Consider the following 27,697-nt stretch of genomic DNA (forward strand, 5'->3'; position numbering starts at 1 on the left):
AGCTGTGGCAACTGAGGTTCATCACAACGCTGATTTTGAATAGAAATAAGCGGGCAGTAATCGTTTTAACGACTATTTCCAGAACCACCGCACCTAGCGGCCGTTTCTGATAACTCCGACAATACCGGATGTGACGTCACTCCTACCGGACTCGCCTGGACCACCTGGACCTAGCCCTCAACCATACCAGCCCATTGCCGCGCCGTTTCCACCAACAAAGGCGTTCGATTTGCGCATGCGATGTTGCGTGGTCCGTTTTGTTCATGTGTGTGGTATTGACCCAAGATTAACGGTTCGCAATTCGTGCTTATCGGTGGTGACGTGTGCCGCTCATCAGAGTGGCTGAGTTAGGCCTACCATGATAAAGAAATGGTACGAATGATCGAGCACGTGCATCTAGTAGCGCAGAATGCTATCTGGTTTTGATACACCATCCATTCATATCTCCTTTAACTCTCCTACTGTCTGCACGTGGCAGCGATTGTGGCTCAGCTTGAGCCAGTGGGCAGGCCCGTGCACTTTCCTTTTCATTCTTCCTGCAGTCACAGCAACAACACACACCATCCATTTGAGGGATGTTCCACAAGGTTTCTTCGCCATTTTCTGAATAGCTGAGGTTCTTTAACGTGAACTGGCATCGCACAGCACAAGGGCGACCTTGAATTCCACGCCTCCATCGAAATTCGGCGTACGTGGCCGGGATTCGAACCCGCGACTTTCGGCTCAGCAGCCGAACGCAATGATCACAGAACCATCGCGGCTAGGCCTGTGTGGGATATTCGATGATTTCGAATATTCGGCCTAATGGTAAAGTATTCGACATTCGATTCGACCCGAATGTTCGGTATCCGAAATCTCGAAATACTCGTCCTCAAGCGAATACCGTTTCTGACACGCTTGCTTTGTGCGGTTTCCGATGCCTGACGCGGGGTGGCGCAGGGCACGCATGCTCGCAGTGCCTATCGCTATGCATGTGTCCATGGAGTCTGGTCTTAAAAGCAGTTGGAGGCACCACAAATAGGTTACACACCCCGGAAATATGTCTGCTTCGCGTGTAAGGTCGACTCCCCCAATTTTCGATGGCCATTTTTGCAGAAAGCCGAAACAGTGTTCTTACTGTCCCCTCACCTCTTTCATTTCAGTTCTTCAAACTGTCTGCTGTTTTTTTATTTCCGAGCTGCCCCAGCTCAGGTGCCGCAGCCGCAGTGATAGCAGATGCCGTGGTTAGCAAAAATCTTTTACCTGCCTTTTTGTTTTAGTTTAATTCATTAAACACTTACTTACTCATGCGCGGGAACAAGCTTGAATTCACGCCTAGTATTTTTGTTTTCATATAACGGCCTTGTTTTTGTTAGAAAGAATTTTTGAAAGTGCCCGTTGTGCCGTTCAATCTTTTTGTGTACCAGAAGTATTCGAAATATTTGGATCCGAAATTATTCGAAGAAACTTACTATTCACTTCTAACCAAAGAACGACTATTCGCATAGGCATAATATCGCGGCTAATACAGTGAGTGGAAGATATGCACTTGCGAATCGTTACTGGCATCGCCCCCGAGTTAAATCTTATCGCTTTCTAGTAAGAAGATGTATACTAGTGCGTGACTATAACTACACTTTGATGGTGGTATAAAATGGAAAGGACAAGTTCGCACTTCCATGCCGCACAATAAATGGAAGAAAAGAAGTACACCATGAGTAATCGTAATTATAGTAACTTCGCAAAGTTCGTGCGTGCGTCTCCGGTTATTATGAAGGCAAATTTTCTAAAGCCGAGTGTTTGCGGAATGAACTTCGCGATCGTAGAAAATGCTGCTCAGAGACGGTATACAAGAACAAAGGTAAGCATCGCCTCCTCTAGGAAGATGCCTGCCGTGTGAGCCAAAAACCTGCTGCCCTTACCTTTCCCTTTTTCCTCCTTTCCACTTGAGGTAGCAGCTAGCGATCCTTGTGGCGGCCGCTTGCCATTTATGCGCGCATGCGCACATCACCGCGCAGTCGTGGCGCGCCCGCGCCGTAAACGACGTCTCTGCGCCAGACGGCACCTTCCGCGCGTTTTCGACTGTTTAAGCAAACGAAAACAAAAGCGATACGTGCAAAAAACTAACATTTCATTGCAAGTGGCCAGAACACAACGACTTCACTCAAATACTATTGAATAGACGGGTCGCGCCGTGCTTGTCGAGCATAAAAATGATCAAGGGGCTTTAGTCGAGCAGCTAGAGCAGCGCCGCCGATGCCCGCTGCTGGCTGCTACCGCCGCGGCACCTCATCACCCTGACCAGCCTCCCGCATTGGCGCAGATAGGGAAGTAGCTAGCGCCATCTCTTAAACACCGTCCGCAACTTAGGGCACGGCAGCTACAATGGGAGAGCGAGCGACGCCGCAGGCATCTTTCTAGGGGAGGCAATGGTTTAAGAGAGGCCGTTACGTCATACTTTTTGCAGACGGAGTTTGCACGTAAGCCCATGTTCCGTATAGTGAATTCTGTTAATTTCCTGGCACTTACAGCGAAACTGAATTATTGTGCGGTACTGAGTGAAATACTGTGTGATTATTTGCGTTCGTGGTGAAGAAGCGCTATGATGAGCGTGCACTTTGCAGGGATTTGAAGTATACAGGTGATTCATATCCCACTAAACGTTGGGAACTGCTTTCATAATGGCGAAATTTGTAGCTCTACATCTATATATCTCTTGCAAATACGAAGTTAATGCTTCCTGGAATGTTTACGCTACTTGAGTTTTACTAAGCGCTAAAAACTGCGAATGTGCAGTTATGTAAATGCCATGCATGGTTTGTGCATGTAGATGCTATGTGCAATTATACTGCCCTCTTATATACCAGAGAAGATAGTGCTGTATGCCACATGTCATAATCTTTGCAAAGTGCCATTCGCAAAACCGCGCATTCCTAGATGCTATTTGTATTTATGTGTTAGGCGCAGAGCAGTCGTTAATGAGGCCAGTTTTTTTTTTTCAATCTTCCTAGGTAACGTCTTCGAGCAAGTGCTTGCTTGCACGTTTCTTGTGACTGTGAGATCACCAACGGCTATTGTCTTTACGTAATGCTGTCTATTTGCGCTTCAAAGGAAAATGACAAAAAAATGGCGGTGGTTTAGCTCTGGTTAAGCCTGGAGTGACGCGATAGCTACATCTGGCCGAGTGGAACTTGCTCAGTTGGATTAATAATAATAATAATAATAATTGGTTTTGGGGGAAAGGAAATGGCGCAGTATCTGTCTCATATATCGTTGGACACCTGAACCGCGCCGTAAGGGAAGGGTAAAGGAGGGAGTGAAAGAAGAAAGGAAGATAGAGGAGCCGTAGTGGAGGGCTCCGGAATAATTTCGACCACCTGGGGATCTTTAACGTGCGCTGACATCGCACAGCACACGGGCGCCTTAGCGTTCTTCCTCCATAAAAACGGAGCCGCCGCGGTCGGGTTCGAACCCGGGAACTCCGGATCAGTAGTCGAGCGCCCTAACCACTGAGCCACCGCGGCGGGGCTCAGTTGGATTGCAAAGTCAGTATTTCGCCGGCGCGCCGCGGGAAGCAGCAGTTTGCTCCGCACCACGTGACTAACCACGTGACAGCGTGGCGGCGCCGCCACGCCGAAGGCTCGAAATGCTACCGTAATGTAGCAACCGCTACAAAACACACACACATTCACCGTCAGCGTTCACGGTGCAGTAGTTGCACAAGTTTTTTTTTTTTTGGTTCAAGGAAATGAACTGACGATTTGAACACAATCATGATTCTTTTTGACGACGTCAGGTATATTTTAGTAGAGCATTAGACAACAAAAACACAGCTATACTATCGAGTCGCATTCTGATACGATTTTCCATAACGGCAAGTTAATTAGTCCTGCAGGTCTTATAGTCAAGAAAAAAAACGGGGAAGGGGCTGAACTTTATATTCTCTAGACCCTTCGTGCACAACTCCTGCTTCAAGCTATTTACCCCTAAAAAAACTAAGATTTTAAGTAACATACAGTCTTAGACCCCTGTCTGGAACTATTTCCTGTATTCAGTGCCTTCCCTTTTTCGATCAGTTGCCTTGCGATTAACTATTAAAACCACATTTTGCTTATGGGGGTAAATAAACGCTAAGCCTAGACAGCAAAATGTAATGACTAACCATAAAGTAGTCAACCACGGACGCATATAAGGGGAGGGAGGGGGTGTTGCCGCAGGGAGATTTCTTTTTTTTTTTTTGGCGGGGGGGGGGGGGGGGGGGAACCACATTGACCACCATTTTTTCGGCGAAAAATGTTCTAGAAATGCATTGTGCACATAGAACAGCACCCCCCCCCCCCCCCCCCCACCCCCTCCCTGCTCTCACGCACACACGCGCAACCACACCGCCCTTCAAGAACTGCTGACAAATCCGCTCCTGAATTAGCTGACGGCGATATATGCATCGTCCACAAAAATATATTCACATTTGCAACGAATTAATACTCACATGATGCCTTTCGTCCATGCAACCGCGACTTCGGTAGCGACCAGCGTATCCAGCAAGGTATGTTGGTACTTTTCGTTGGTTATGAAGCTTCTGCGTAGCACTGAGGCACAGCCTTCTACATCGACCGCGCCGAGGCGCAGCATCGATTGCCGCGCCTTTGATATGAAGCCACAAATCAGTGTCATTTGCAAGCCCGTGTCACCAGGAGGTACCGATATTTTTTTTTTGTATTTTACGCGGTCAAACCTTCAAGCGCGCTACGAATGTTCTCATCTTGTGCCTAAAAAGGCGCAGTTCGTGTCAGAAAAAAAATATTCTGCCGTGTGATTTAAATTTCGCACAAACAAATGACTCATATGCATAGAGCCGCCCGCGGTGTTAAGGGCTAGATGTGGGATTAGGGACATTTAGAACAGGGTAACTCTATCGGTTATGGGATATATGGAAATAGCGGGGGGGTGGGGGGGGGGGGGGGTGCAGTGCGCAGGCGCAGGACAATAATCGGAAGGAGGTGCGTTATTGTCCTCGCCCCCCCCCCCCCCGCTATTCTTTTAAGTCCCTAACAGATAGCGTCACCCTACTCTAAAGGTCTCTATTATAAATCGATTTGGCACTGAGTGCTGTAGCGCACACACTTTTATATGACCTTGGGGGCTTTTGTCAGACGGAGCTCTGGGCGATTTACTAACTTCTTAAGCACAATTTTAAAGGTTTCTAAATATAAATCGAGCATGCTCCTTATGTGCTCACATGCAGAGTAAGCGTCATGATTTTCACTTCGCCACCATCACCACGCCAAGGTGGGATCAGTGGGATCCAGCGCCTGAATCCTGAGCGCTTCCGAGCTGGAAATTGAAAATTGGTTGTTGGGGAAAGTAAATGGCCCAGTATCTCGCCCTAAGGGAAGGGTTAAAGGTGAAAGAAGAAAGGAAGAAAGAAGTGCCGTTGTGGAGGGCTCCGGATTAATTTCGACCACCTGGGGATCTTTAACGCCTAACCACCAAGCATCCACCGTGCTCTCGATCACCGCGACGGGTTGCCAGCTAATCAAAACCGAAACTGTATTTGTCTTCAATCCAATCCGAGTCGTGCTTGCATCCATAAGCTGCCGCCGGATTAGCCGGTTCATTCGCGCCAAAAATTTCCAGGTGTTTGCTGAGCTATCTGGACAGTTCGCGCACTGCCCTCGTTGTAACGTTCGGCGCACGGTTCGGCGTAACTTAGCGTTACAGAATGGGGCTTCTCGCGGACTGTGAGGAGCTGTTCGGGACGTCCGATCTGTACAAGCTCCTCGGCGTGCCCAAGGAAGCGTCCGAAGCAGCCGTCAAAAAGGCCTACCGACGCCTGTCACTGCTCGTTCACCCGGACCGCGCTGAAGAAGCCCAAAAAGATGCGGCCACTCGCAAGTTCCAAGTTCTTTCCAAGGTGCACGTGGTGCTGAGTGACAGCGACAGGCGTGCTGCGTATGACGACACTGGTTGCGTTGACGAAGACGACGACTTGGCCAGTGACCGCGACTGGACGTCCTACTGGCGCCTCCTGTTTCCGAAGATCACAAAAGCCGACATAGAAAAGTAAGTGCCGCCAATTTTGACTCAGGGTGACTGGAAGGAAGAGCGCTTTCAGTAGCTCGCCGACGTTGGAGCCTTGTAGCAAGGGCGTTTTCCGCCCCGATTACAAGGATTGCAGCAGTTCATAAGCAAGCACGTTGGTGCTTTTTTTTTTTTCTGTAAATACTTTAACAGTGCTAAAGCCACGTGTATGCTTGCCACTTCTATTGGGATTGTAAATATAAAGGTCCGATTCCTTTGCTCTCGTCTTCAAGGTTTAGTGCATCGTTGTTTGTCTGGTCGCCACGCCAGACTATCATAAATTTGGCACCAAATCCCTTCCGCAGCGGCTGCATTTCGATGGAGAAATGCAATAACGACCGTTGGCTGTGCGATTCTAGCGCGCGACGGAGACTGGAAATCTCACCTACTACCAAAAATACAACAAAGCATTCATCAGTCAGCAAAAAAAGTTTTATGTGCTGTGATGTGTTTTGTTTAGTGAGAAACAGTAAAGCTGCTTGTGTTCTGCAGCTGAAGGCAGGCACGTAATGTTTTTTCAGCTTGGATGCCTTGTCATGTCTGATCGGTTGTCACAAAGGAATGCCTTTTGTTTCGTTTTCACTGCATCGAATTCAGTTCTCTTCATTTCTTGGCAGATACCTGGACAGGTACCGAGGCTCCAAGGATGAGGAAGCCGACCTGAAAGCCCACTATGAGCGCTTTGAAGGTGACTTTGATGCCATCAGTGAACACCTTATTGGCTACGAGTTTGAAGAGGAAGACCGTTACCGGGAGATCTTGAACAGGCTCATCAAAACCGGTGAGGTGAAGCCTTACCCCAAGTTTACCAAAGAGACCAAGAAGTCGCGGAATGCACGGAGAAACAAGTGCATGAAGGAAGCCGAAGAAGCTGAAGAGATGAAGGCGGAGCTGGGATTGGATGATGGCAAAGAGTCGCTGCTCAGTGCGATCGCCAAGAGGCAGAAGTCTAGGGAAGCCGACTTTGGAGATATGATAGCTAGCCTGGAAGCCAAGTACTGCAAGCCAAAGAAGAAGAAGACCAAGTGATAAGCTTTTGATACATTTGTATGAAAGAAGGTGCCAGGACGACAGCAGAGATGCAAAACCTGGTTAATGTTTTACACCCCGACGATTTCCGTTATGTTGTTGTGGTTTCACCGGTTTGTTTGCATGGCACGATGTGTTTTCCGAGTGTGAAATTCACCTGCATGCAGTGTTTTTCTCTGTGCCCTGTGCTATGACCGTGCTGTGTTTCTAGGTCAAGAAACTGAACTGCTCGAGGAGGTGTTCGTATTGCTGTATACTCATCATGGCATCTCTTGTTTTTACTGGCCTGCATAGTTTGACCTAGTGATATAAGTGTTACTATGCTGGCTTGAAAATTGCTGGATGGTTTTTGTGGACCATGAACCAAATGACGGCTTGATTTTTGTTAGATCCCTGTGTCAAGAAGCAATGCCAGGAGAAAAGGGTGAATTTGGTACAAACTTGTACCATAGTTCCTTTGACCACAACATTCTGAAAAGGGCCTGTGTGTGGCATATTATACCTGTGTTTGGTTTTTGAGACGTGAGTACAGAGTTGTACAAACTGAAAATTGCAGCCATGCACTGCACACGAGGAAAAGAAATAAACCCTTTGCCGCCCACCCTGTTTGGCTGTGCTTCTTACCTCTCTCTTCGACAGCATGTGCAGTGTGCTTCCGAAAAGACCTTAGTAATTTTCTGAAATATTTGAGGTAAAAATAGCTTTTCAGTTGTAGTATTACCAATGCTGGCGGACTCCAAAGAACCGGTGAATCATCTTCATTAGTAGGCTGGTTGACTAGTTTCTAGCAATTAATTTTTTAACTAATAGAGTTCAGCACTTGGTTACAAATAGTAACAGCCACATCAGCTTTTAGGTTTTGGAAACTGCAGTTACAGTTGGTGCTGTGGCTTAACAAATTTGAGCAATTTCTCCTGCAGTTCGAAAATCCCGTATCTGTGGCTAGTGGCGAGCAATGCCAATTGAGTCTCGTCACTCAGTGGCGTATGTACTATGTGACATTCTCTGCCATACTTCAGTGCAGTGAAGAGAGGCAAGCACCGATGCGTAGATGGGACAGGAAAGTCTCGAGGCATGTGTGTGACAGAGCAACGCAACTTCGGCATAGCTCGCCGCAGGCATCCAATTTTCAGAATGCAGAAGCGAAAATTTGCTGAGTCACAGCATCGACTAATCGCTTCGAAATTTTAAAAACTGATAGGGCTATTACTAACAGCCAGCTACAGATTTCTGCATTGCAACAAGCTGCCTAAATTTTAATACTTAAAATGTTGATTACTAGAAACTGTTCGCCAGCTTACTGGCCTCCTGATGTTCAACAACACTGGTAATACTATACTGCAGAAGGCACGCTTTTACCCCAAGAAGCTTATTTATGAAAATATGGCAAAAGCACTGTTTGCTGACCAATGTTTTTTTTTTTTATGGTGGTTTAACGTCCCAAAGTGACTCGGGCTATGAGAGACGCCGTAGTGAAGGGCTCCGGAAATTTCGACCACCTGCGGTACTTTAACGTGCACTGACATCGCACAGCACACGGGCCTCTAGAATTTTGCCTCCATCGAAATTCTACCGCTGCGGTCGGAATCGAACCCGCGTCTTTCGGGCCAGCAGCCGAGCGCCATAACCACTCGGCCACCGCGGCGGCTGACCAATGTTTTGACAAGGAAGACTTCATCCAGACAAATGCAGATATGCTTGTTGAAATGGTTATGAACTGATACTTCTCTGCTGTTCTCTTCATTTTGTGCTGCCAAGCTTTCCCCGTTCCCTGCTCTTAAAGTACTGAAATAACAGGGTTTTTTCAAGCCATCTTATGCCTTTCACTCTCCAGCTGTACTTGCAGTTGCAGTACTGAGGCAAATTAGGTTCATAGGTTCATGCTCGTGTATGTTAACAGAGTGTACTTGGGGTTGTTGGTGCAGATTCATGAGCACGGTGAGAAAACAGTGCAATGGCACAGGACATGAGAACACAGTGCCCCGCGTTGCTCCCTCTTGTGTATACCTACACCAGCTTTCGGGCATAACTGGCATAGCTGTTGCAGCTTTATCGACACTGTTTGTGCTGAAATACTCTGAAAAAATCGTCGTCAGTTTTCAAGCATTTCCTGCCAAGAAGCACATTTTGAGAACCCGGTAAATTTTTTGGTGGTGCTTTACAGCCCAGCTGGCTTGTTGCGTGGAGCAGCTCTTTGTAATTGATGCTAGATGCAGCTTCAATAAAAGTAGCTTAGTCACCTTTATTCTCGTTGGTGAATCTGCCATGTCTGGTGTGTGATCAGGAGAGCCAGGCAAATTGTGCCAGGTATTCAATAATCGTAAGAAAACTGCGCATAAAATTCACTTTATTGACTGGCTTAGTTTTCTACATTTGATGGCCACCACATATAACAAAACAAAGCCAAGAATACAACTTGCCTTCTCTGGTTTTGGCGAGCTGACTTCCCATGATTTATGTACTGTACTGACTTCCACACGAAACTTTTTTTACAAAAATTTGCCAGAACCTGGGGCACCTTGATTATGTGGAGTAACACATTAGCGAAATTTTATATTTTGAGTAGAATGCGAGAGCATTAGAGATGCCTCCCACGCAAGTACTCATTCTTTTTTCATAGATCGCAGGGAGTACTCATACCACTACTGATGCAGTGGTTAAGCAATGCGCCACTGCCCTGGCATTCAAACACTGCCATCGGTGGGGCTGGCAAGACCCAGATTTCTCTTCCCAAGAGGCTCATTTTTGCAGGTAGTTCTTCGGGAGGCTGTCTGTCTCTCAACCAATCAGCTGATGCGCAACGCCACTGCGGGTGGGCAACAATTGCTTTTAATTTATTTGAACTAACCTCATTTCCACCCGTCCACTGTGGCTAGTCAGCCGCCTGCTTGTTTGCGACACGCACAGACGAACAGCTTTTCTCGTGATTGGGACCTCTAATGCCATCGCATTAATAAAAATTATATTGTGGGGCTTAAGATCCCAAAGCGATGCCTGGGCTATAAGGAACTCTGCAGTGGAGGGCTCCAGATTCATTTAGTTCACTTGGGGTTCGTTAATGTTCACTGACATGCACAGTGCACGGTTTTGTATTTTGCCTCTATCATAATACAGCTGCCATGGTCATGATCAAGCCTGTGGCCTTTGGATCACCAGTCGAGCATCAAAGCCACAAAGCCCCCACAAACCATGTACCGATGGGTGGGTTCATTGCACAACTAAATGTGGCATTTACCAAACAAGCTAGTGCATTGGGCAAGTGTGCAGCATCTACAGAGTAAAAGAACTGTCTCACATTATTTGTATTTCTGTACGTGTTCACTGAAAAATGTTTTTACATGTGGCCTCTGAACGTGCCTTACCTAATGCTAAATGGGCCAAGGAAGCCATTCCCACTATGAGGGCCTGGTTTTTAAGGCACGTCACATGCCACCGTGCCATAAAAGAAACTCTCCAGACGTCGATTTGCTTTGTCAAAATCAAATACAAAGATGCTTTGCCACTGGCTATTGGAGATAAATTGCCAGCCAGTCATGTATGTCGTCCTCATGTGCCACTGAAAATCGGGCATACATCATATTATGCCAGGCATTCCAAATGACCATAGGAAATTTTTAAAATCGTCACCTCCAGTTTTTTGGCAACTCCGGCATAGCTCTTGTGAGCGAGTTCTCATTTGCTTGTTTTGCAGCATGAGCACTTTAAAAGGCCTAAATTGTGATGATTTGATTATGAGAGGAATGGGTCAAAAGAAGTACAACTGAGACCATGAAAAAAAGAGTTGAGTTGGTGTAGACACGAAAGAAATCCCATAATATTCTGTGAAGGTAAAAATTTTTCCGTGCCGTCCTGGCAAACTCCCTACAAAAATTTGAACATTTGCTCTCAACTGGATAATAACTGGCACCTGAAGGGGACATGTTGACCTTGCAGCCATATCAGTAGTATCACAAGCTGCAGGCAGGAAGGTCACTGAATGGTGAATGTCGCTCGCATTCGCATAATGCCTGTCTACTAGTATAATGCCCGTGAGTAGGCGAGGGCACTTTCGTGTGTATGCCTGAAAGCTCATGAGGCCAATGGCAGACTGCTAGGTACATTCAGGGAATAGGTTAATGTCATGAAGTGTGAAAAGAAACACTTCGACACACTCAAACAGCATTGAAAAGGCAGTGACACAGCTGTGAGCCACGAGCTAGGCATGTTGCCAAACACATGGGGTGACTGGGCAAGCCAACGTCTGCCCCATGCTGGTAAATATAAACGTTTGCCTTTACCCTGCATCGCAGCTTGTAGTGTTACCTATTTAAATATGGGTGAATGGTAAGGGTTAGGTCAGGTTATCTATAGTGTTTATCATCCAGAAGCTGCACGTGTTCGAGACCACAGCGGAGGACTCTAGACTAATGTCGACCACTTGGGGCTCTTCAATCTGTACCGGCATTGCACAGCACATGGGCAGTTTCGTATACTGACTTCACTGGAATGCAGCCCCCAAAGCCCAAATTTGATCCCACGACATTGGGCTCAGTAGCGACTGCAGCAGCGGACAGGCCAATCAGGAATGACCAGTTGCAGTTCTCCGGAACCACCAGTTCCTGACAATTTCCCAGAACCTTTCAAGCACGGATGTTTGTTTATGCAGCCCCAAGGATGTGTACAGGTAGCAGTATGTGACAACATGCTTCTTTGGTACCGTCGTGGTTGCAACTGGAAAATGAATGCATGCTCAGAAAAGGGCACCTTTCTTGCGACTTTTATTCTGTGGAGCACAATTTATTTCTAATTCATCACTGTCATTCACTCAGTACTGTGCGGACATCATTACAAGCAGTGACCACCATAAACAATGGTTTTTTGCTCAGCACTCCAGCCACACACGTACAACAATGTTAAACAACTAAATATGGTACAAGGCAACTGAAACAGTGTTTCCACAGAAAGGGTGGCAGCAAGATGCCAAACACCATTCTCCCAGGCATGGAGCCAACAGCGAACTTGTGCCCAACGGTCAGTGTCCGGGCTGGACCTGAGGGCCACAATCCAAGACAATCCCTTTTAAAGTGATCTTTTGAAATGCGCACACAGCATGCAAATGCGCCAATAAGACCATATATTTGCAAAATAAAATTAAAAACAAAGAACCTGAAGGCAAGCACAGCCATTCTAGTGTCATTTAGTTATGTTGGGTTTATCAGTGCATTAGTAAGGGTACCATGAGATAAAGGGTAGAGTATCCATTGAGACAAAGACAGGAAACAGTACACTTTCGCAGCACACATGTACAAATATGAAGAGCGGCCTGTTTGAACAACAAAGCGGCCACAAAAGGAAGAAAAGCACAATAAGAGTTGGCAGAGAATTAGTCTGAGTGATGAAGCTGCAAAATTTGCAAGAATGAGAGGGACATTTAGATCTTATGTGAATGGAGCTTACTGGTAGATTAGTTGGGTAGTGGGATTAGGCAATTAGCAGTTACAGATGATGACCCAACTGTTGCTGATAGGGTGTGATGAAGGAAACTGAATTTTGCATGCCAACTTCGCTCAGTCTAACAACTGCGTTTTTGACCGTCAAGTTGGTCCCATGGACGAGAACACAGTCTCACTGCCCCCCATAGGATGCTCAAAACTTGTAGAAAAGTGGTCTGTGTTTGATGCACTGTGGTAGCAGAAAGTACGGCCTTGTCAAATAATTCACCTAACTGAATCTCTGTAGCTCTGTTGCTCTGAGTGCTCTGTTGGATACAATGCCAAGCAAAAGTGAAAGTAACAAAAGTAACACTAAAGGCATCACCTTAAAATAAAGTTTCAAGAATTAACAAGTGTTCACAGGCCTCTATGACACCCATCAGTCCTTTGCGACTAAAGTCCATTCCAAAAAAAGTAGGTTTCCTGTTGGTTTTATGTTTCAAACTGAACCACCACCCTCTAAAGGATGCTTCGAACCACCTCAAGCGAGCAGTGAGTAAAACCATCAGAGGTTAAATGAGCATTAATACAGTCATCCACATACCTGTCTAGAGCGTTTGGGCAGCGTGCTACGTTGTGCATTTATGACAGTTGCCGCTGTCTGGCGGGCATGATATAGCTTTTAAAGACACGAGGAGTTAAGACTATCCACATGAATGTGCATGCACGATAAGGTCTTGTTTAGAGTCCTAGGCCACTCGCGAGCGATGCCAGTGAACTCCTCGGTGTGGCGGTCGTCCGCTCCAGACAAGTGTGTGGACGAGTGTACACAAACGAAGTACAGAGCACACATGATAACCATAACTGCGTCGCCTCACTCGAAATTGGCCATCAGAGCATCCTGAAGTGCTTGCTGCTCCACAACAGAACACAACTCATCTCTTCCACTACTTCACAGCAACACCACAAGTGAATAAGTTCGACAGATGCAAGACTCGAATGTCAAGCACAGATTAAAAGAAGAAGACTGCCCAGTAAGAAGAGCAGCAGCAAACAGTGTGAAAAAGAATGTGGGTTAGCAATGGTGCAACATTAAAAAGCAGTAGTAAATGCACGACACACTAGAAACAACAGACAAAGAACAGACACAGGCACCAGTTATACATCTGCCCTCGACATCGGTCACATACACATGCCCTACTTTCCGTGCCTTCTTACTGGTATCGCTTATACGAACCAATAAGCATAATCGAATAATCATGGTAACATGGCACCCTGGAGTTGCTGTCTGAAGCTCTTCTGAAAAACATAAGCTCACGGAGACGGGTGCAGGGGATACATTTCACCTCCAGGAGTTCTGCTCATTCCACTTGCTCGATACCACGGAACAGCTCTTCCAAGAAGAGGACATTCCAGTAGCCCCAATAAAACAATCTTAAGTTTAATGTAATATTTAAAAGCCTCCTTTGCGCCTTTCCATTAACCACTGCACTCTAGACCTATTCTTTGCTAAAGATAGGTTCTAAAGGTGATGGCTGGAATTTCACTCATGCCCCTGGCCGTAGCCGAACAGGGGGGCTCCACAAGACAACAGGACGATGAACATTATACAATGCCCCGCTTGCAGAGACAAACCAGGCATGGTGTTATATGAACCGCAAACACAATGTGCTCCACTGAGAACAACCACCGCACAAAAGAAGATTCACCCATACAGCCAATACAAAAAGTTAAAACCTCACACAGGTGAAGTGAACATGTAAGCCACGTTCATTGGAACCAGGTGCGACCATATCCACATGGCTTACATGGTCGCTACATGTGAACGCAGGCTAGTTTACAAAACCAGTGATGATGCAAGCCATGCTAACTGCAACCAAATATAACCTCATTCACTACATGCACACATGATTTACATGTTCACTTTACCTGCAAAGTTGTAAGCCATGTTCACACAACAAATATGGATGTAAGCTACTTTCACAGCAATGGGATGTTTAACTACGTCACACAACGGTCATGCTCACATGCCCAGTAAAGATGTAATCTACAAGCACTGCAATCGGGTGTATAACCATGTTCACATTGCTTATATGTTAGCTACATGGAAACATGGCTGCACACACCACACAGCTCACACAAATCCCAACGTCCATGACCATTCAGCCGCCTTGAACATACGACCATATCTGCTTTGTTCCTGCAAGCCAGCTCAGAAGACATCTCATTGACCACCATTCAGACACTGATAGTCCGGAACACGTTGAAGCCATTCTGTGCTGTGCTCAGAATCAATCCAGGCATCTGCGGATGCCAATGTGCTTCCTTGATGTCCTTCTGTCCCTGGTGGATGAACAGCAACTGCGGAGGCAGGCCCCTCAACACCTCATCGCTCTCCTCATCGCCGGCAGCGCCTTCGACATCGCGGTCACGCTCGACAGCAAGGTCCCACAGGGTTAGCTGGTCGTCACTGCCACTGGCACAAAAGACCGTGCTGTCTGTCGGATGCCACTCGACGGACGTGATCGGAGCAAGATGGTGCTTGAAGGTTGCAACAGGACGTCCACCCTGAAATGCACAAAATACAGAGATAGGCTATTAGATTATTAAATCTCAGTGATATGAATCTCACGGGGTGGCAAAGATATTCAGGCAAAAGATATTCATACCACCCGAAATTTTCTGTTACTGCAAAACAAGCAAAATCTGTTTTTGAACCATGAGACATGCGTAAACATTTACCGTATTTATTCGAATCTGGGACGATAGTTTTTTTTCAAATAATCATATTCCAAACTCTAGGGTCGGCTTAGATTCGAGGATTTTAAAAAACGCGCCAGTTTTTCATTGAAACTGCTAAATATGGTGCATAGCTAGTGCCATCTAGAAAAATCAGTATTGCAGTTACTACTAGCCGTGCCAGTAGCCAACCGTACACAAGCGAGGTAGCCATTTTCACCTGTGTCGTGTCGGCCTATCGGTGTGCGGCGTGGCGTTATCGCGATGGCACCAAGCAGGAGATGCCACTACAGTGCCGCTTTCAAGCGAAAACTTGTGATAGACACAGAGGCATCGTCGAACCTTCAAGCCGGGCGGGACTCAGCGTCGACGAGAAAAACGTCCGTCGTTGGAGGGGACAATGACAGCAGCTTTTTGCGTGCGCCACAACGAGGATGGCATTTAAGGACCACAGAAAGGCCGTCACCATAAAGTGGAGACAGCTTTGACCGACTTTGTTCGGACGCCGAGAACAGCTGCCCTTCCAGTGACAACAGATGTGCTCCAAGCGAAAGCTAGGGAACTTTCGAGGGAGCGAGGCCTAACGCCAAAGGATTTCAAAGCCAGCCGGGGCTGGCTTCAGAAATTCATGAAGCGCTTCGGCCGCAGCCTCCGACCTCGCACTTCAATCACCCAGAAGCTGCCAAGCGATTTCTAAGAAAAGCGGATAGCTTTGCAGCGCTACGTGCTGCCAAAGAGAGAAGCGGCAGGCTACAACCTTGGGCAAATTGGCAACGCCGACCAGGCGGCTGTGTATTTTGATATGCCAGTGGCGTACACTGTGAATGAAAAGGGTGCCAAGGAGGTGAAGGTGTGCTCTGCGGGATACGAGAAGCAGCGCGCAACTGTGATGCTGTGCTGCACAGCTGATGGACATAAACTCCCTTCTTATGTGATATTTAAAAGGAAGACACTGCCTGCTCGAGAAACTTTCCCAAGAAATGTCATTGGGCAGGCAAATGAGAACGGGTGGATGATGGGTGCGATGGTGGAAGAGTGGGTTAAGATTGTGTGGCGACGGCGTCCAGGAGCCCTTTTGACAAAGAACTCGCTCCTTGTGTGGCGACGGCGTCCAGGAGCCCTTTTGACAAAGAACTCGCTCCTTGTCGTCAGCTCTTACCGTGGGCACTTGACCGACAACATGAAGGCTGCGCTCGCCCAAGCGAACGCGGACCTCGCTGTCATGACGGGCGACATGACGGGCCAGTTGCAGCCACTTGATGTCTGCATCAACAAAGCTTTCAAGGATCGTCTGCGGAAATATTACATGGACTGGTTGACTGACGAAGACCACATGCTAACGGCAATGGGCCGCATCAAACGTGCATCGCTATCGCAGCTGGCGGGCTTGGTAGCTGCAGTGTGGATGACATCCCAGGTACTTTGATCGTGCACGCCTTTAAAAAGTGCAGCATATATAATGCGCTTGACGGTACCGAAGATAGTGCACTGTTTGAAAGTGACAGTGACAAGGAACACAGCGACGACAACGTTGAATGAGCTCTGCACATTCAGATTCAATAACTGCTGTTTGCATTTTATGAACGCTGGCCTCGCTTTTTTTGTTTGTCCTACATTCGAGGTAATATATTTTTCTTTTGTTGGCTTCGGACTTTAGGGGGTCGGCTTAAAATCGGGTTCGGCCTAGATTCGAGCAAATACGGTATTTATATGCAAAAATGTCGTGTACGTCCTTCTCGATATTCTTTTATGCCAGGCTGCACAGCAGAGAATTTTAAAAACTATAGAACTCGGCAGAATATCGCAGAATAATGTGACATTCCGTGTGTGCTGCGGGGATCTACGTTCGACGGCGCGGCGTGGACGGAGACCCGTGACAGCGGCATCATCAATTACCCAGCCATGCTCTTTGAGTGACGACCAGAACAACCGGACCCGCCGCCGCCCCGGGGAAACAGGCTTTGTCCTCCCCAATTTCCGGGCACATTCCAGGACAAGGGAGCTGTCAGCGGGCCAGAGCGCCCGTACCACAGCCGACGCTATGCGATACCGCGAAGACGACATTCTTTCCCTCCCCCCCCCCCTTTGTCGTGGGCTATCGCAGGGAAGGCACCCACAGCTTCCCAGAAGGGCCGCGACGGACACCTGTCATGGCGGACAGGCAGTACTCGCCAAGAATGTGGAAAGACAGGCGCTAGTGAATTAGCTCCGAAGAGAGAGCCTGTGTATACTCTCACTTGAGAGAGAGTGGTGGCGTTTTTGTTGTTTATTTAGTTTGTATTGTTAACAGACTCTGGGTTCGAGGCTAAGCCCCACCCAAGGGGTGGTCCCCATCTCGCATGTTATTTTGGATTGGAGAATTGATGCTTTGGGCGGGCCACTGGAAATGACCGCCCTTAGTCCTTTGTTAATCAAGTGCTTAAAAGCACATGTAAACGGATGCAGGCCAGTCTGAGCTGGGGCTCCATGCTTAGCATGTAATGTGATGCTACTTAGGCACTAACCTGCCCGGTCGATGAGTAAAGTAGTGCAAAGTTTGTTCTGTTGTAAAATTATGCTCTGCTGTCATCATCTACAAGCTCGCCTCCTGTTCATCTTCCAAGCCGAACGACACTAGAGGAAGGGTTTGTGAACCATCCTCGAAGAAACGGACGACTATTGAAATTCTACTGCATACACGCTGAGGACGACATCGTTCGCCAAGAGAGCCTTCAGTGCCGAAGCCCGACGGCGTGCAGCTTCTGCCAGCAACCGCTCGAGCCCAACTCCGGAGCCACTCCATCGCCCCCATGAAGTCGTCGGCACGTAAGCTCGGACGCCCCAGCCTCTGATGTATAACCTTAACCATGTGTAATTATTGAATATACCTGTTTGTTTAAACTGAGCCATACGGTGTCTCTTTGCCTCTCCGTCCCGTGTGGACCTGCGCATTATGGGGGTCATCACACTGGTGTCAGAAGTGGGGTCTCAAAAGCAAATGTCCTCTGAATGCTGTGACATTCATGACTTCAAAATTGTAATCAAAAGGGAATCACGGGACTGATTGTGGGACTTTTACCCCCATTTGAGAGGCTTGAGGCACTGGAGGGCTTGAAAAAAAAAAAAAATGACTGTATCTGAGGGAGCTCCCACTCCACAGCCGTCGCTCGGAGCAAGCATGCTGGCATTAGGAAGCGTCATTCCGACGTTTACGGGAGATAAGACAGGGGTTTCAATCTGCGATTTCTTTTCGATGCTAGAAGAGATTGGGAAAATGGGGGGATGGTCCGATGCTCAAATGCTGGGAATGGCGAGGTGTAAGATGGCAGGAGCTGCTCATGATTTTGCATGGCGAGACGAAAAAGTAAAATCCACAAAATCATTTGCGGAATTTAAGAAGCTCGCGTTTGAGCATTTCGACACTGAACCACGTCACGTGCGGGTACAGAGGTTCCGTGACGCCGGACAGATGGTAGGGGAGGACGTGCGAACATTTGCGTCGCGGCTTCAGCGCCTAGCAAGCGATACGTTAAGCAGGGAGGAGGAAGGAGACCAGCTAAAGAAGAAATACGCGGAGGATATACTTAAAGAGGAAATGACCGCTTTGTTCGTGGCTGGTCTGCAAGACCCCGTGCGCCGGTTCGTGCTCTCGCGCAAGCCGAGCAATTTCGACCAAGCCGTGGAGGCCGCATTGGATGAGGAACAAAATGAGGCGTTAACGACAGCCGCAGCGAGAGTACGCGTCATAGAGAGAGCGGTGCCCAACCCTGAGGTTGCTCTCTTGACAGAGCGGTTAGATCGCTTAGAACAGCTGCTATCTCAGCAGGTAGAATGCCAGGTTGAAGCGCGCGCTCAACAGCGCCCATTCGCTGGAAACCGGAGACCGCCACAAAGCTACAGGCGCGGTATGCGAGATTTTGAAGAAATCGTATGCTTCGCTTGCCAGGGTCGCGGACACATCGCCAGGTTCTGCCAAAACGTGCGCCGTGGGGAGCCACAAAGAGAAGCAGGCGAGACACGCCCTAAGCAAGCCTACAGCGGGGCTCCAGATATCGAGTCAAAAAACTAGTTAGTCCTCCCCAGCCTGAGGAGCGTGGGGAGGGAGCAGTAGATGATGAGGTGGTGGTAGTTTGTGTGGCCGACGAGGCATGCCCTGTTGTGCGTTGCAAGTTAAATGGTTGTTGTATGCAATTGTTGATAGATACGGGGTCAAAGGTGACATTGCTTAAGGAGAGCAGTTTTAACACGCTTCGAAGGAAGGGGGACCGCGAGGTGTTGGAAGCGTCTGGTGGTATGGCAACCAAATTTGTAGGCATAACGGGGGATCCTCTTGGCATAAGTGGACTCTACCGGTTACACTTCTCTCTCGGCGGAATTGCATTGGAGCACCCCTGCTACGTATGCCCGGACACGGTGTCTCTGCCAAACGGAGTGTCAGGTATATTAGGGCAGGATTTTTTGAGAAAAGGGAAGGTAGTAGTCTCATTCTCTGAGGAAGAGGTTAATGCGGGCGGCTCAAAAGTTCCGTTTTTGAACAGGAGAGGGGCTGAGATTCGCATTACCGATATTGACACCCGTCAAACAGTGGGATCATTGGAGAAGGTATATTCGCGGGTTGCCGTCCGGCTGGTCGAGGAGGCGGTCGTCCTTCCTTGGTCGGAGCACATTTTGTACGCGTTTGTGCCTTCAGATGTAGAGAGCGGCGCCGTGGGAGTGCTTGAGCCGGTCGACTCTCTCAGCAATGGCCTGAAGGCAGCCGCGTGCCTCGTGACAGTTAATGACGCCCACAGAGTGCCCCTACGGGTGGTTAACTGTAGCCAGCAGCCACTGAGCCTTCCCAAGAACAAAACATTGGCTTTCTTCACCTCTGCGATAGAGCAACGTGAGCCCACCGATACGGTACTCGCAACTGTAGAGCATGCTAGTTCTTCGGCTGCTCCAAAGGTGTCGTTCGATCTTTCTCACGTAAAATCCAGGGAGAGGGAGGCTCTGGCTGGTTTACTGAACGACTACTCGGAGGTATTCGCCGCGTCCAACCTGGATTTGGGCTGCTGTGGCGTTATAAAGCACAGGATAGAAACCGGCACTTCATCGCCCGTTTACCAGCGTGCGTACAGGATTCCTTACTCCCAACGTGAGGAGATGGAGCGGCAGGTGCAGGACCTGATTGATCGCGGCATTGTCGAACACTCAAAGTCACCCTGGGGAGCACCAGCACTATTGGTGGAAAAGCCAGATGGCTCATATCGATTGGTAGTGGACTACCGCAAACTAAATGCCGTAACTCGCATCGATCCATACCCCATCCCCAATATACAGGAGACGCTTTCTCAGCTGGGCTCTGCCAGGTACTTCACGGTAGTGGACATGGCGGCGGGATTCTGGCAGATAGCAATGGATCCGGCAGATGCCGAGAAAACGGCATTCAACACGCCCTCAGGGCACTATGAATGGAAAAGAATGCCGATGGGTCTGGCCAACAGCCCTGCTGTCTGGCAGAGAACCGCTGATGTTATCCTGGAAGGTCTTCTGGGGAGGCTGTGCTTCGTGTATATGGATGACATTATCATATACAGTGACAGTTTTGATAACCATTTGCGCGATATTGAGCAGGTTTTGGTGCGACTAAGAGCAGCGGGTCTCAAGCTGAAGCCCTCTAAGTGCCAATTCCTCAAAAACGAGGTGAAATACCTCGGGCACGTTGTTTCAGCTGACGGCGTGCGACCGGACCCTGAGAAACTAAGGTGTGTCTCGGATTTTCCATCCCCGACTAGCGTCCGCCAGGTCCGGCAGTTTCTCGGCCTGATCGGTTACTACCGAAGGCACATAGAGGAGTTCGCCAAGCTCGCTAAGCCGCTCACCGCCTTAACAGCCAAAAATGTCGCCTTTCGCTGGGACGAAAACGCGGAGAATGCTTTTGGGGCCCTGAAAGGGAAGCTAATGAGTGCACCGCTGTTGCGCCACCCGGATTTTAATTTGCCCTTTGTTATGGCCACAGATGCGTCAAAGTTCGCAGTTGGTGCCGTGCTATCTCAGGTTATCGAGGGCAAAGAACATCCCGTTGCTTTTGCTAGCCGACAGCTGAGCCCCACAGAGCAAAAGTACGGAGCTACGGAAAGGGAGTGCCTCGTCGTTGTCTGGGCAGTAAAGCACTTCAGATGCTACCTTTACGGCCGCAAATTCAAGCTAGTCACAGACTGCCATCCTCTGAAATGGGTGATGAGTGTCAGGGACCCTAGCTCGCGACTCGCTAGATGGAATCTACACCTGCAGGAATACTGCTTTGAAGTTGAGCACAAGTCAGGAAAGACACATCTGAATGCTGATGCACTCAGCCGCACAGCTGCCGTGGCAGCTATAGATGAGTTTGTCCCCGTAGTCGACCCCGCTGAATTACGCACAGAGCAGTGCAAAGATCCTGACCTGAAGCGAATAATCGAAAGCTTAGAGGGCGCACCGTCTCACCCCGAACAGCTAGGTTATTTCATTGACAAAGACGGCACCCTGTGTCGGCGCACGAGGCCAACCAGGAAAGGGAGATTAGAGAAAACCGCTTGGGAGAGAGTCGTCATACCTCGGTCGTGGACAGAAAGGGTTCTTCGCGCGTTTCACGATGCGCCATGCGCCGGTCATTTTGGCGTAGCGAAGACACGCAGGCGTGTGGAGCGTTTGTACTTTTGGAGTGGCATGCGACAGGATGTTAGAGACTACTGTGCGAAGTGTCATTCCTGTCTCGAAAGAAAAACACCCAAGGGACGAAGACCAGCTCCAATTCAGCCGTTCTCTGAGGTTTCGGCTCCCTTCGAGCGGACAGGTATGGACATAATGGGCCCATTGCCCACGACCACTTTCGGAAACAAGTACATTTTAGTATTTGTCGATCACCTTTCAAAATACGCGGAAGCGGTAGCACTCCCAGATCAGAAGGCAGACACGGTTGCAAGAGCATTTGTCGAACAGATCGTGCTCCGACATGGACCCCCGAGGCAACTCTTGACAGATCGGGGAACGAACTTCGTGTCGCAGCTAATGAGGAGAGTTTGCGAGCTGCTTAAGATCGCTAAGAAGCAGACAACACCATACCATCCGGCTTGCAACGGCGCGGTGGAGCGACTGAACCAAACCGTGGCCGGGTTCCTGTCGCATTTTGTTTCGCGCGACCAGCGGGACTGGGACTTGTGGCTCCCGTATGCAATGTTTGCCTACAATTCCGCAGCACACGAGAGCACGGGCGAATCGCCATTCTTTCTTCTCTACGGCCGAGACCCGGACCAGCCTAGTGAAGTGCCAGAGGGCCCCCGTCGTGTCCCATACGCTTCACTGGACGACTATAAGGTTGAGCTAGAATCGCGCTTGCAAGTGGCGAGGGACATCGCAAAGGAGTCCTTAAAGAAAGCGGCGAAGCGCAGGAAGGAGGTGCACGATCCGATCGCAATGCTAAAGACGCGCCGTTTGATGTGGGGGACAGCGTGTACATTGAAAACTGCCAAAGGCAGATTGGGCTAGCTCGTAAGTTCCAGACGAAGTGGAGAGGACCGTGCGAGGTTGTCGAGAAGCTTTCTCCGGTAAACTTCAGAGTCCGAGACGTGAACCGGCGTTTGATAAGGATACACGCAAATCGCCTCAAGTCGGCACCGGTTCAGTATTCACGAAATGAGGAAAGGGAAAGCGCGGATTTTGATGGGGACAGAAGTGAAGCGGAGCGCGCAGATAGTTCGCAAGAAACGCCCTCTCCTGCATTTGTTCGGCAGGCGCCCGAGGTGACGGCCGGAATGCCACCGGATTTACTTCATGCATTGCTAGAAGAAGAAGCGCGCGAGGTTGCCGCGCAGATAACGCCAGGAGAGGCTCCTGCCACGAGCCCTCGCGAGTCCCAAAGCAGACAAAGGGGTACAGACTTACTTAGTATGACTCATGAAGACCGATATCCGCTGCGAAATCGGAAAGCTAAGTCGGACTAATGGCGTAAACAGAGCGGAGTTTTGAACTGGTTAGAATTGTGTAATGCCACAGCTCATAACATTGCTATGTGCTTATGTGTTAAGTTATCGGAGTTGGTAGTTAAACCTTTCTGTCATTAAGTAACACCTTCACAGGAGAGCATGCGGAGCGCATGCAGAACCTGCCCTACTTCCTTTCGTTATCTATATTTTTGTCTGTGCCGTGATCGTGCTAGAAGTGGGAGCTCCTTTGTAACTGTGGTAAATTTATTTCGTCCAGTTTGGACTAGAAAGGAGAGGCTTGGGTGCTGAGTTTCATGTTTATCTGTAAAAGAAGATCAGTGCTGCCCCTGGAGACGCCAGTATTGACAGCGGAGGCATATGGTGTTGTGCAGTGGTGTTGAGTGCAGCGAAAAGTGTTTTGTCGGACGCACTGTGCGAGGCGATTCAGAAAGACAAGGGGAGCTGCGTGGACTCAAATGTTCGGAGAACATTCTTCTGGAGGGTGAGCGAGTGTGACATTCCGTGTGTGCTGCGGGGATCCACGTTCGACGGCGCGGCGTGGACGGAGACCCGTGACAGCGGCATCATCAATTACCCAGCCATGCTCTTTGAGTGACGACCAGAACAACCGGACCCGCCGCCGCCCCGGGGAAACAGGCTTTGTCCTCCCCAATTTCCGGGCACATTCCAGGACAAGGGAGCTGTCAGCGGGCCAGAGCGCCCGTACCACAGCCGACGCTATGCGATACCGCGAAGACGACATTCTTTCCCTCCCCCCCCCTTTGTCGTGGGCTATCGCCGGGAAGGCACCCACAGCTTCCCAGAAGGGCCGCGACGGACACCTGTCATGGCGGACAGGCAGTACTCGCCAAGAATGTGGAAAGACAGGCGCTAGTGAATTAGCTCCGAAGAGAGAGCCTGTGTATACTCTCACTTGAGAGAGAGTGGTGGCGTTTTTGTTGTTTATTTAGTTTGTATTGTTAACAGACTCTGGGTTCGAGGCTAAGCCCCACCCAAGGGGTGGTCCCCATCTCGCATGTTATTTTGGATTGGAGAATTGATGCTTTGGGCGGGCCACTGGAAATGACCGCCCTTAGTCCTTTGTTAATCAAGTGCTTAAAAGCACATGTAAACGGATGCAGGCCAGTCTGAGCTGGGGCTCCATGCTTAGCATGTAATGTGATGCTACTTAGGCACTAACCTGCCCGGTCGATGAGTAAAGTAGTGCAAAGTTTGTTCTGTTGTAAAATTATGCTCTGCTGTCATCATCTACAAGCTCGCCTCCTGTTCATCTTCCAAGCCGAACGACACTAGAGGAAGGGTTTGTGAACCATCCTCGAAGAAACGGACGACTATTGAAATTCTACTGCATACACGCTGAGGACGACATCGTTCGCCAAGAGAGCCTTCAGTGCCGAAGCCCGACGGCGTGCAGCTTCTGCCAGCAACCGCTCGAGCCCAACTCCGGAGCCACTCCATCGCCCCCATGAAGTCGTCGGCACGTAAGCTCGGACGCCCCAGCCTCTGATGTATAACCTTAACCATGTGTAATTATTGAATATACCCGTTTGTTTAAACTGAGCCATACGGTGTCTCTTTGCCTCTCCGTCCCGTGTGGACCTGCGCATTATGGGGGTCATCACAATAACAAGGGCGTGCATCGTTTCAGCTGCTGTCGGTGGTTGATCATCGCTGCTCGAAATTGCAGGCTCCGATGTCAACACTTCCTCCAAGACGTCTGCCACTGTTTGCACACCACAGACTGTGAAATTGTCATCTGCGGTTATGAAACTGACCGTAGGCAGCAAATGAGTCTTAACTCCCCCTCGTGTTGTATATGTGCAAGTAGGGTAAATCAGAAATTTTCCCATTGTTCTGTCACTATTGATGTCCGTAAAAGCAACTGTACCAAAGAGTAAGAACTTGGCTGCCAACACAAAATTCCACGAAAAATGCCTAAATCTGCAATTTTTTGCAGAATCGAGGGAAACTAGGAGCCTTAACCATCTGTTTCGGGTGGGCTGCACGCTGGTCAAGCATCAAAGCAATCTTCTTGTTCTCCAATTCCTAGAACAGAGCCGGCACCGTTCATACCCTCTTACTGGCCCTATAGATGCAGGGCAACCGACCGACTACGTTAAAGCTTCTACAGTGTCAAATCCTTAGATATGTAGCACATATTTTTTGGCCTACATAAATGCACCGCACAAATCTCACTGGTGAATTTGCAGCAAGGTGTCTTTCTTATTCGGGGTGCACTCTCATTGTAAAGAACTTAGCGAAGACACCAGCTGACTTCCCCGCTTCAAATATACCGTACTTACTCGCATAATGCTCGCACTCGCGTAATGCTCGCACCCCCCACATTGGCTATCAAAAATTGGAAAATTTTTTTTACCCGCATAATCATCGCACCCCCAAAATTACTGCCGCGAGCCGTCCGTCTGCTTGTCGTAGCGATCGCCATCTATCGACTGCGGCCACAACTAACTGCCATGGTTGGGGGCGCGTGCTACTAGGCGGCGGTACTGTGCTATCATCCGCTGCCACCGCCGCTACCGCTCATCCACTCACCACCGCTACGCCATTTTGCGAAGGTGTCTCCAGCTCTCCGATGTCTCGTAGGCCTCGTTTGCCTTGTTTGCGTGTTGCACCGTGCTCTTTGTGCCGCTTCGCCATGGGACACTATGCAAGCTACACAGCTGCTTTTAAGCTAAAAGCTATTGAGCATGTGTTGGAACATGGCAACCGCGCCGCCAGCAGACACTTCGGTGTCAACGAGTTTTGCGTCCGGTATTGGAGACGGCAGCACGACGAACTCAAGACGACTGGTAAGACGCGCCGGGCCTTCCGTGGACCGAAGACTGGGAAATTTCCTGCCGTCGAATCCTCTTTACTGGAATATATCAAGGCTCGACGAGCGGATGGGTGTGCTGTGTCGATTGATTTGATACGGAACCAGGCGCTCGTAATCGCAAGAAAGGAGGGCAACCCGGTGCAAGACTTCCGCGCTAGTAACGGGTGGGCCACATGATTTATGCGGCGCAATTGACTCTCGCTCAGGAGGCGAACGACGCTTTGCCAGCGCCTGCCCGCAGCCTATGAAGTGAAAATAGTGGACTTCCATCGATTCGTTATCAGGATCCGGCAAGAGAAAAACTTCTTGCTCTCCCAGATAGGGAACGCGGACCAAACTCCGCTGAATTTCGATATGCCCAACAGCAGGACAGTCGAACAGACAGGCGCTCGGACTGTGCATGTCAGGACTACAGGTGCCGAAAAACAGAGGTGCACGGTCATGCTAGGCGTGACGGCGGACGGGCGGAAGCTCCCACCGTACGTCATTTTCAAGCGGAAGACCCTCCCGAAAGGAAAGCTCCCCCCTGGTATACACGTGCGCGTCCAAGAAAAGGGGTGGATGACCGCAGACCTTATGGTGGACTGGGTGAAGACTGTGTGGGGGCGGCGACCGGGAGCACTTCTTTTTCCGTCGCTCCTTGTTCTTGATAGCTTTTGGGGCCATCTTCAAGAGTCGGTGTGGACGAAGTTCAAGGAACTGCGCACGGACCTGGCTGTTATACCCGGCGGCCTCACATCAATGCTACAGCCTCTTGACGTAACTTTGAACAAGCCATTTAAAGATAACGTCCGGAGGCTGTACGCAGAATGGATGGCCAAAGGTGAACATGCTCTGACGCCGGGCGGCAAGATCAAAAGACCGTCCGTGGAGCTGCTGTGCAGCTGGGTATCAGAGGCATGGGGGATGATTGATATAAACATGGTGGCCAGAAGCTTCAAGAAAACAGTAATTTCGAACGCCCTTGATGCGACCGAGGACCACCTGGTGTGGGACGACGAAGAAGCATCGGAAGATGAAGAAACCATCGATTCCAGTGTCGACACGGACTGTGATGAAGAGTAAAATTGCCTGCAGGACATACGCAACGCGAGTAGTGACGGGGAGGTTGCGCGTGGCAAATAAAGTGCTTTAGCAGCTTGAGCTTACGTTCACCCTGTACTTTCATAACGAAGGTAAGTTACGCTTGAAAGTAATGTTTTCGTTATATTTACAATTGCGGACCTGACAATCCTGATCTTGCACCCATTCATCTTTGCATTTTAACACTCCGAAACATTTGCTTGAAAATTTTCCCCGCATAATTATCGCACCCCCAAACTTCGCGTTGATTTTCAGGGAAAAAAAGTGCGAGGATTACGCGAGTAAATACGGTAAGTTGAATGTGCCTAAAATCTACGAAAACCTCTGCATATTCCTGCTTGCCATGCTGAGAACCTTAGCTGCTCCTCAATTCACAGAGACAAGAGTAGTGAAAAGCACAATATGGTAAGGCCACAAACAGAAAAAAATTTCAAGGAGTACCGCACGCCTGTAACACTTGAACTTAGTCATATGCCGTATCAAAGCACTACAGCAAATGGCACACGGAGATGGAAGTGATAGCAGTAGCAAAAAAATAAAATTTCAAGAACGATTACGATACTCTCTAACACAAAATTTGAGCGCAGTTCTATAGG

The 27,697-nt window shown here is 49.0% G+C and overlaps 2 protein-coding genes across 2 annotated transcripts in view; one reads left to right on the plus strand and one right to left on the minus strand.

The window, feature by feature from the left end:
* Positions 1 to 5,570: 5,570 nt before the first annotated feature.
* LOC144101339 (dnaJ homolog subfamily C member 9-like) lies at positions 5,571 to 7,691 on the plus strand. Its single transcript, XM_077634445.1, has 2 exons — positions 5,571 to 6,042; positions 6,678 to 7,691. The coding sequence occupies exons 1-2, from the start codon at positions 5,702 to 5,704 to the stop codon at positions 7,087 to 7,089; spliced, it is 753 nt and encodes a 250-aa protein (XP_077490571.1). The 5' UTR covers positions 5,571 to 5,701; the 3' UTR covers positions 7,090 to 7,691.
* Positions 7,692 to 11,874: 4,183 nt separating this feature from the next.
* The window catches only part of l(2)09851 (WD repeat-containing protein 1 l(2)09851), a 30,636-nt gene continuing 14,813 nt past the window's right edge, over positions 11,875 to 27,697 (minus strand). Inside the window, exon 7 of the mRNA XM_077634446.1 lies at positions 11,875 to 15,068. Coding sequence (XP_077490572.1) covers positions 14,739 to 15,068 — 330 coding nt within the window. The 3' untranslated portion in view covers positions 11,875 to 14,738. The remainder of the gene's footprint in view (positions 15,069 to 27,697) is intronic.

This window comes from Amblyomma americanum, chromosome 8, assembly GCF_052857255.1.
Source record: "Amblyomma americanum isolate KBUSLIRL-KWMA chromosome 8, ASM5285725v1, whole genome shotgun sequence".
Taxonomy (NCBI): Eukaryota; Metazoa; Arthropoda; class Arachnida; order Ixodida; family Ixodidae; genus Amblyomma; species Amblyomma americanum.

Excerpts from the sequence above, each read along its gene's own strand:
- LOC144101339 (XM_077634445.1), top strand. The coding sequence starts at position 5,702 with ATGGGGCTTCTCGCGGACTGTGAGGAGCTGTTCGGGACGTCCGATCTG. Across the intron at positions 6,043-6,677 it reads ACAAAAGCCGACATAGAAAA|ATACCTGGACAGGTACCGAG; the intron begins GTAAGTGCCGCC and ends ATTTCTTGGCAG.